The sequence below is a fragment of the Ceratotherium simum genome, chromosome 8 (genome assembly GCF_057802395.1).
Source record: "Ceratotherium simum simum isolate JZ-2026a chromosome 8, ASM5780239v1, whole genome shotgun sequence".
Taxonomy (NCBI): Eukaryota; Metazoa; Chordata; class Mammalia; order Perissodactyla; family Rhinocerotidae; genus Ceratotherium; species Ceratotherium simum.
The window spans coordinates 35,365,347-35,375,920 of NC_141907.1; the positions used below are offsets into that span (position 1 = coordinate 35,365,347).

Here is a 10,574-nt window from a genome sequence, read left to right on the forward strand (position 1 = left end):
ACTAAAGTGGTTTCCTGGTCCAGAACCTAGGCTAGCTTTGGCCTTCTTATTAACAGTCTCTGCCTAAACTGTCACCTGACTAACCTGATCCCATTAAGCACAGCCCCAGATGGATCAAGATCTGTCATCGTCAAAGACAGGCTCACACAAAATAAGGAACAGAGCCTCAATTTAAAACAGACACTTCCCTTTGCCCAGTCAATTAGCTGTGAAATGACCCCTGAAGCTGAGTTCTATAGTCCCCTTAGATCAACCAAAGTGATGGCAACATTGTATATAAAAGCATACTACTCAAAGATACTTGGTATAAACATTTCATGTTAACATTTAAATGAAAATTTACAGAAAGGTAGGGCAGGATGGTTTTTGCTTATCAAATCTATTAAAAAGAATTTTTTTTTTTAATGGGAACAAAACAACAGGCTTCAAAAGATGCCATAATGTACTTACATAAAACCTCTAAATTGCCACAAGGGCCATGTCAAAAGCAGTATTATGTAAGCACCAACATAATGTGTAAGGTTTTATGAGGACATTTGTGACAGCCTTCTGCTGTAAGGAAGGAAGCTGAACGCTTAAATCTCTACTTAAAAGCGAAGTATACCCACACATGTATTTTTAATAAGCTTACTTCGAGCCATGAGTTCCGTTACAAAATTTTATATTTCCAAAAACTCTAGTAAATCCTAACATGTAAGCCCATGCTAGAGGTATAATCTACAGCTGTGCTGTCCAGTATGGCAGCCACTAGCCACATGCAGTAACTGAGCACACAGAATGGGAGTAGTCCAAATTGAGATGTACTGGAAATATAAAATATACAGCAGATTTAGAAAACTTAGTACAAAAAAAGAATGCAAACTATCTCATTATTTTTATATTAGTAACATGATGACAATATTTTGCATATATTGGGTTAAAGAAAATATATTAAAATTAATTTCATCTGTTTCTTATTTTTAAAGGTGGCTACTAGAATATTTAAAACTTCATATGTGTCTAGCATTTGTGGCTCACATTTTATTTCTCTTTGTGTTGAGATATGAATGTCAATTTGATATGAGGAGATTCCACGGAATCATTAGTTAAATCCCAGTTGGTCAAAATTCTGATCTCTTCTCCTAGAAGAAAGGATAAAAAAAGAGTAATATCCCTGCTATTATGTAAGGGCTACTATATGAAACCTTAAAAGTAAGTTTGTACTTATACTTCAGCAGAGTCCACAATCCTTCAGCAGATAAAAATGAGCCAATTTTTCTGAAAAAATAGTATAACCAAAATATACCTGGCCAAGTCTAATTGAAAACATCACTTAAAAATACTTTGTTTTATGATATACAATACAATTTTAAAACTGATAGAGATGAAAATTAACTGAAAAACTGTTTAAAAGGAAAGAATTCAGACTGATGGTCAGTTTCAAAATCAACAGCTTCCCCCTCACATGTGCTCACAGTCACAAACAAGAACATATAATTTTAGAAAGGATCCCATTCACAATATGTTCATAAAATATAAATCATCTAGGAACAAATCATTAGAATGGGCAACACTTGTTTTAAGAAAACTCTCCCCAGCACATGAAAGAAATACCAATAAATGGAGAGAAAAACTAGGCTTCAACGACTGAATATATGAAAGAGGACAATTCTCTCAATTTATAAACTTAATGCAATCCCAATAAATATCCCAACAAATTTTTTAACTTGATTCAATGACGCATTCACTGGTTCAAGTGAAAAAATAAACATGAAAATTACCAGAAAAAAATTAGGGAAAAGAGCAGTTAGAGTAGAAACGCTATGAGGATATTTTTTATCAATTGCAATAAAGGAATTTGATACGAGGGGCCAAAAGAGACAGACCAAAATAGAGGGGGAAAGGAGAAAAGAGAGAGAAGACTGATTCCAGACATGACTCAGTCAAATATGTACATTCAGTATATAAGAGAAGCATCTCAAACCAGTATGGGAAGAATCAAATATTAAATATATGGTTATCATGTCAGGTGGATAATAATTTGAGAAAAAACAAAATTAGATCCCTACCTCACAACTCACAACAAAATAAACCCCACAGGAATTGCACATTTAACTGTTTAAAATGAAACCTAAAAGTACAAGAAAAATATAAGTGAAAAATTATCATTATCTTGAAATGAGAAATATGACATTAAAGCAAAAAATTTCAGGAAAAAATGAAAGATTATATTTTATAAAAATGTATATACATGAGAAAACACTGAAGTTAAAAGAAAAACTATAAACAGAGAAAAGAGTTAATATCATCAACATACAGGAAGCTCTTAAAATTCAACACCAAACCTCATAAAGGAGTTTTTTCTGAATAAACAACTCAGAAAAAAATACAAATAATCACTAAATTTACTGAAATGCATTCAACCTAATAAGTAAAGCAATGTAAACCTAAAGTTTCTTTTTTTGTATTATATATTCATAAGGATAAAAAAGAAGGCTGTCCAGTGCTGGAGCAGGGGTGCAGCAACAGGCAGCCTGTTCACTCTCAGCGGGGGAATAAACTGGCATCGTTTTTCTAGCAATTTTGAAATATGTAGCAACATTCATAAAAATGGTATATACTTCTGACCCCAGAAATCCCTTTTCTTGGGACTTTTTACAAAAAAATTATCAGAAATGTGTACAAAGATGTATAAAGGTGCTTAGTCAACAGCGATTTGTTTTTTTTTAAAAAACCTGAAATGACCTATACGCTCACCTATAGAGGATTCCTTAGTAAATTATTATACACTAACATAAAAATGCCAGGCAGTGCTGTAGACACTGAGGATATAAGTAGTGACAGTAGACAAAAATCCCTTCCCATGGGTGAAGGTGGTCACAAGTTACATGGTGGTCAAGTTATCTTACATTTATAAGATAAATAAGTTCTGGAGATGTAATGTACAGCATAGTGAGTATAATTAACAATACCATATTGTATATTTGAAAGTTGCTATTACTAGATCTTAAAAGTTCACATCACAAGAAAAACTTTTGTAACTATGTGTGGTGATAGATAGTAACTAAATTATTGTGGTAATCATTTTGCAATATATACATATATCAAATCATTATGCTGTACACCTGAAACTAATATAATTGATGCCTAACATTGTATTTCAATTAAATTATAAAAATAAATTTAAATATCCCATCCTTCATGGAGTTGACATAAATCTATACTTGATAGGCAAGGATGAAAAACTGAGTGGGGGGAAAAAAGATTAAAAATAATGTAGAGTATGATTTCATTTTTCTTAACAAATAAATATGCTTCTCTTCTCCTGGAAAATAGCTGGAAAGGATACATATTAAAATGTTAACCGTGGTTATATTTAGATGGCATGGTTTGGGATGATTTTTCACTGTCTTCTTGACACCTTTTTGGCAGTGTGAGTCGTTCTGCCGAGCAGGCATTACTTCTACAATCAAGAGAACAAAGTTAAGCTTTTCCACTAAAAACAAAGTTCAGAGTTATCCTTTCATCTGACAAACATGGCGGGCAACTACGTGGCAGGCAACTACGTGGCAGGCAAGGCTGTGGAGCGTAGAGCATACAGCGGTGAACAGATCACACAAAAATTGCTCCCTTTGTCGTGCTCAGGTTCCAGGAGGAGGGTATCAAGTAGGTGTGATTATAAGGCATCTCTAGGTCACCTCCTCTCTAGGTCATAAGATTCATTTATTCATTCAACCAATATGTGAGCTCCTACTATGTGCCAGGCAGTGTCCTCAGTAGGAGCAATGTATCAGTAGACAAAAGAGACAAAAATCCCTGCCTTTAGGGGGCTTCCTATCCAGAGGATAAGAGCACTGAAAGATTTGGGCTCCAGTGAGGAATGAAGAACAAAACTGTTGCCTTTACAACATTTACATTGTAATGAAACTATGTGAACAGAGACCCAGGAAGCAAACATTTCACTAACTTCAAAACTACATTCTGACCTACGCAATCTTCTCTATGGCTGTAAGGCAGGCACATGACTAAATTCTGTTTTTGAAATGATATAATGAAAAAATGAATGATGTACTATAGATTAGAAAACCTAAAACAGTTTAGTTCTGCCACACCTAATATCTCCAGAATTACACTAAGTAAAATGACACGTATTTGGGGAGTCTCAAATATCGATTACATCAAATATCACTATGCTCACACATCGTCTCTCTCACGGTGCCATGTCAGTTATAGATCCCTCACTCATCTCCATGTTTCTTTTGGGATCTCCTTCATTCACCACGCCTTTTTGTCCTACTACCCAATTAGCTGGCACATGGCAAGCGCATAATATATGCTTTTTAAAGGAACAAAGAGTATTAGTCATCTACCTGGGCAACTGAAATAGCCTCCTAAAATTTTCCCTTTAACAATTCTTACAGAAACTACTTTAGTGATCCTTTTGCTATCTTTTAAGCAAATGAAACATAATATTCCATATAATTACAAACATTTTAAAGTTGCCATTTATACAGACCAGTTTAGGAAAACAACCCTAAAACAAGTCCTAAACTTATCACTTAGCACATGTTTTACATAACCAAATCAATGTCTTACATTTTAGCATTGTAATATTCAGCAGAAGAAAACACAAAACATTGGATAGGTATGTATCTTTTTGTGCATTTCCTTAGTTTTGAACAATTTAATGCTTATTATTTTGTAAATTATGAGCTCTAGAACAGTTCTCTGATTTTATATGAGTACCTGATGGTGACTGAGCCTGTTAGTTGCCTACCCTACAACCATTCTCCCTTTTTCCTTTGGTAACACAAACACTGAGTAATGTGCCCAGCTAGAAAACTCCATTTCCCAGCTGCCCTTGCAGCTGGCAGCCAATGCAAAATAAGCATTAGTCTTTGTGTGACACTTACAGGAAAAGATTTTCATCTCTTACCTTTCCATTTTTTCCTGCCTGGAACTCCAACACGACGGCTGGAACCCCAGTGATCACTGTTGTGACTTTATGGAAGTTATAGACTCAGGAGGGAGAAGCAGAAAGGCACAGGAGGCAATGTCCTTCATGACTTCAGGTAGTGGGCATAGCCAACCCGGACTGACTAACTCCATACTAATTTTTTTGTTTGTTTGTTTTGTTTTTTGGGGTTTTTTTTCCCCTCCTCCATACTAGTTTTACAAGAGTGCGGCAAAACTATTTTGTGTAAGTCACCATTATTTCACTCCCTGTTTCTAGCACTATTAATGCTGTGTTCAGAGACCCATTTGATTTAGTTGAGGGTAGAAGTGAAGAGATCTAAAATTCTTAGTCTTCTGCTTTATCTAGCCTTGCTTTCTGGCAAATTTACCCACTAGAAGAGTTTCAACCGTTATGTCTGAAACTCAAGATTTCCAAGTTTGATTTTTCCCACATCTAACTTAGAAATTTCTAAGTATCTTCAAAACATGTGGATGTCACACAATTACTTCAAAATTTTAAATAATATCTCCTCTTATTGTATTGATCCTCCTTCTCAATTTCCTGATCTTTTAATAGATTTTCCCAATCAATCAGGTAAAAGTAGATTTCCTCAAAATGTGTCTCACCTGCACCAGAACATCCTGGAAAGCTCATTAAAAATGTAGACTCCCAGTCCCACCAAAGATCTACTGAACAGAATTGTCACGAGTCAGCCCAGGAAACTGCAGTTTTAATGAGATACCTGGGATCTTGTAAACATTAAAATTTGAAATTACTGCTTGAGAATCTCCTTTTAATTCATTTGTCTCCTGCTCTCTATTCACTATGTCACCTGATAAGACCTTTGTGACCTCATTTCCTACCATTCTCCCCTCACTGTCTATTTAACACTCCTGACTCTCTCTTGCCTTGGGGCCTTTGCTCTGGCTGTTCCCTCTGCCTGAAATACTCTTCCCCCAGACCCCCACCAGGCTAAACTCCGTCAGCTCCTCCAATTTTTCACTGAAGGCTAGCCTAACCAACCTATTTAAATTGCAATCCATCTACCAAACTTACGCATCTTTCCTTCTCTTTATTTTTCCCACAGCACTTACCATATAACAAATTCTATCATTTGCTAACTTATGTGTTTGCTCTGTCTCTTGCCTCACTAGAATGTAAGCACGTCCAGGTCAGCGCTTTTTCTGTTCTGTTCACTGATGTATCACAAGTACCTGGAACAGTACTTGTACGAGTTAATGATTTACTCAGAAATGTCTCTGATTCCTACCTTTTCAGTCTCAACACTCCATTCCACTACTAATCCTGCCCTTTGTCATTTGTAGACTTTTTTTTTTTTTTACAATAGACTCTATTTACAGTGCCATTCCCTCCAAACCATCCAACATACTTCCAGACTTATCTTTCTAAGACACTCCTTTGGGGATGTCACTCTTGTTATAACAATTTGGCTCCTAACTGGCCCTGTTAGAGATATTATACATTGATGTCATGATTGAATGAGAAATTGGATTAGATGAACTCTAAGACCCTCTTCAAATATTCAATTCTATATCCAATGGACTCATCTTGGCATTGTAATCTAGCAGTACTTTACCCACCCAAATTTATATCCTACTCCTTCCAAGTTTCCCTCTGCTTCTGGCCAATTTCCTTAAGAACCCCCAAATAGGCCATGTTCACTTTCACCATTTTTTCAATTACTCTCTGCCTTCAACGCCCTCCCAAATATTGAAAAAGATGGCAATATCCTTTAGAACCTTGCTACTCAGACTGTGAGCTGCAGGGGAGCATCATCCAGCATTACCTGTGAGCTTGTCAGAACTGCCACTCCAGCCCCACCACAGACCTATGGATTTAGAATCTGCATCTAACAAGATCCCTGAGTGATTCACGTGCACCTTCAAGTTTGAGAAGCACTGGGTGAGCACTCATCTCAAATCCTTTCTTAAGGAAGTGTTTGCCGGGCAGACCTCATGCTCTTATGTCTTGACCTATGTCACCTAGGGCAAGCATAGTGTCCAATTAATAACATCCCCTCTTTGACCATTTATTCCTTACTTCATGTAAGTTCTTTTACCCCAATTTGGTTGTAAAGAACTTGCACACAGGACAGCCATGTGCAGGAATCAGACACCCATTCAAGTCACTTCAAAGAAAAAAAGAGCCTATTCTAACGCTACTTGGGAGCTGGGACTAGAAAAGTCAGGGAGGAAGGTGCTCCAAGGTCTGGCCATCTCTCTCAGTATCTGTGTCTCTCTGCCCCATTATTTCCATCTCATCCATTTTCTCTCCTATATTTCTCTGTTCACTCATAGTTTCTCATATCAGCAGCATTCGCGTGACCTAGTACAGCCAGTCATTCTCTCCTCTACCAGCCTGTTCACCTCTGCCCTTTTCTGCTTCAATTTTTACTCTAAGTCTCTAAGCCTAACTCTTCCCATGAGAGATGATCACTACAGAGAATCTTTTTGAGCCAAACCACAAGGTTACAAGTGTCTGAGCCACCTATGGATTGTCTGCTCTTGGGTCAGGAGCCTACCCTGGTCCAATAAGCTGAAGCCAAGGAGGCTATAGTTCAGAACAAGGCCCTTCAGGCAGCAGGAGCTGTCAAAGGAGAATATTCCTTACGAAAGAAAAGTGTGGGCAGAGCAGGCAATGAGCCACATCGCCAGCCCACAGTGGCATTATTTATGTTGTCCTTACCACAGTCCCGAGCAAAATGCTGAGCACATAATAAACTGAAACCAACCAATATGGGAGGGAAGCGTCATTCACCAAGCGCCCCTGTGCCCCTGACACTGTACTGGATGCAAAGGGAATACAAAGATTAAACAAGAAACAGTCCTTGTTTTCCCAGCGCTCTTAATCCAAATGTGTCACTGAATGAGCTACTCGACCTTGGGCAAGTACCTCAACCAGCTGGGCCACAGATTCCTCAACTATGTGATGGGACCACCTTCGCCAACCTCCAGGAGTGTTGTAAGGTTCCATAAGGTAATCTTGGTGAAAATGCTTTGGGAAATACATACGCCAATCAAAAACAATACTGTAGTCTCTCAATACTAATAAAATCCTCTCAAACGCCACAGGTTTGCATTGTTTTATGGTCCTTTCTCTTTTACCATTTCTCACAATATACAATCCATCAACTGCTATTATTTGAAAGAACAATCCCAACTATTACTACTATATTTTCATTATGTTTATGGCTCACTCCAATGATGATTAAGAAAATTTGTTCATTTCATTCAAAAGTGTAAAGAAAAAAGAATACTATTTTACTGTGTACATTTTAAAATAACACTATCATTTATTCAAACGTGCATCTAAAAGTGTAATGCTCTCTATATTTTTTCATTATCTTACAAATGACAATAAGTATGTACTAAATTCCTAAGTAGGACATGGGTCAGTTTTGACTGTTTCTCTCCAGAGAAGTTTCATTTAGTATTTCCTGAGTGCTGTAATCAGAAAATCATAGATATTAGAGGCTAGTGCCTCTGTTTTTAACATGGGGACTCTGATGAGGAAAAATAATAAAATGGCCTGTCTGAAGTCCCTGGAATTCTATCCTCCTAACTTCTGTATCTTTTATTCTAAAACCACTTTACCACCTGGCTCACATTAGAGGGTAGGATGGGGGAAGGGTGGGAACCAGGGATGATGGCAAGACAGACTAGTTCTCAAAAAAATGTTATTCCACCCTTTGCAGGATTCCAGTATGGGTTTATGGGAGAGAAAAAAACAATACTCGAGATATGTACAATCTTGGCTTTACCATGAGCAAAATCAAGAAATATTTACCGAGTGACTGCCACATGCTAGGCAGGATGCTGAGGGCTCCTCATATAGGATGAAGAGAGGGTCTTGGCCCTCCAAAAGCTTACTTGCCTTTACCTTTGGGCATCTGTTGCTCATTGCTGATAAGCGTAGCCATTCAACAGCTGGCCCTGGGTGGAGCACAGAAAACAGCTTCCACCTCGCCAAAAAGACAGTTCAGCTGGCCACAGTGCGGGGATCAGGCAAAAGGAAAACAACAACAACAACGAAACCTCAGCCCGGAGGAGGGTGAGGCTCCAATGCAGGAGGCAGAATTGCAGCGACTGTAATGCACACTACCCGCTGAGCACCCAACCCCAATTAGGCTCCTTGCGCTCTGCGAGGCACGGGGCTGGCTGGGGAACACAGGATCCTGCAGCCGGGGAAAGGCAAACCCGCTTCTCGGGGAGCCGGGGTGGGGGGGCTGCAAAAAGGTGGGCGGCGGACTGGGGATCTGTTCACTAGAGTGAGGTAGCTGAGTGGAGACGGGGTGGTTTGTGCGCTAGTGGGGAGGGAGGTGGGCAGGGTGAGAGCGCTCGGTGACAGAGACCGAACGGTCACGCTGCGGTGAAAAGCAAGCCTCGGGGCCAGCGAGGACACCAATTCCGGGGCTCTGGAGCCGGGGAGGGGTCTGCGAGCGCACTGCGGGCGGCGCAGGGAGAAGGGTCCGCCAGCGACCAGGCACGACAGCCAGACTTTCCCGGGGGAAGTGGTGGGATGGGGCATCTCTTCCCCAACATAAACACACACGCGCGCGCACACACACACGCACCGCCGGCCCGACCCCCGGCTGGCCCCCAGCCGCCCCCGCCCGCGCTCGGCGCCCAGTCCGCTGCTGCGGCGGCCACTCACCCTCGGCGCGGGAGCGGATCTCCGACACGGTCCTCCGCATGGTGGGCATCGCGGCGGCCGCCGCAGGTGGGTTCTCAGCCGGGACTCTGCACCTGTCACGGCGCCGCGCCGGCGGGAGACCTGGTTCGGCAGCCGCGCCGGGCGCTCAGCAGCCGCGCGGGCCCCGCCGCCCACCCAGGGCAGCGCCGCCGCCGGGCGCGGCCCCCGCGCGCCGGCAGGAGCAGGAGGAGGCAAGGAAGGCGGCGGTGTCGGTGGAGGTGAGCGAGCTCTCCCTGCAGCCGCGGAGGAGGCGGCGAGGCGAGGGCGGAGCTCGCGCGCCGGCGTCGGGGGAGGGGTCGCCCGGGCGCGCGCACGCTCGCTCCCGCGGCAGCGCAGCGAGGGAGGCGGGAGACGGGCGGGGAGAGACCCGCCAGAGCCTCCTCCCCCGGCCCGATTTCGGACCGTACCATCCCTGCGCGGGGAGGAGGCATCAGCTAGCAGCCTCCACCTCCGTCGGGCGTCCTCGCTCTGCCCTGCGGCTTCAGCTTCCCCAGTCCTTCCTCAACGCCTGTCTGACTTTCCCAAGTCTTGGCCAGAGAGGAAGGGGTGCTCTGCTTCCTGCATCCCCGCGTGTCCCTTCCCGCCACCCTCTGGCTTTGAATAAGAATGGAGTCAGCCTTGGTCTGAAAAGTGGAGTAGGCTCCGAGTGCGCAGGGGAGGGGCGAAAGAAAGGGGCTGGGACACCGAGGGTTAAGTCTCAGCCGGAACGTTGGGAGGGTGCCGCGTGGTCGCCACCTGGGTGAGATTGTAGCCTCCCTGCACGGCCAGTAGGTCTCGCCGCCTGGGCTGCTCTTGCTCCCTATCTGGCCCACGAGCAACAGGCTCTGAGCCCCGGGGTTCCCGGGCGCTGGTGCTCCTCCTGCCCGTGGTGCTTGTGTGCGTGTGCGGCCGGCCTGCGAGTGGGCCCGGTGCATCCCGCTAGCGC

The 10,574-nt window shown here is 42.4% G+C and overlaps 1 protein-coding gene across 2 annotated transcripts in view; it reads right to left on the reverse strand.

The window, feature by feature from the left end:
* Positions 1–9,784, reverse strand: part of ATP8A1 (ATPase phospholipid transporting 8A1) — a 219,198-nt gene extending 209,414 nt beyond the window's left edge. Inside the window, exon 1 of one of the 2 annotated variants that reach the window (XM_087434255.1) lies at positions 9,611–9,784. In XM_087434255.1, the coding sequence (XP_087290381.1) occupies positions 9,611–9,659 (49 nt within the window). In that variant the 5' untranslated portion in view covers positions 9,660–9,784. The remainder of the gene's footprint in view (positions 1–9,610) is intronic. The other variant, XM_004419020.3, reaches the window with a different exon arrangement.
* Between the last annotated feature and the right edge of the window lie 790 nt (positions 9,785–10,574).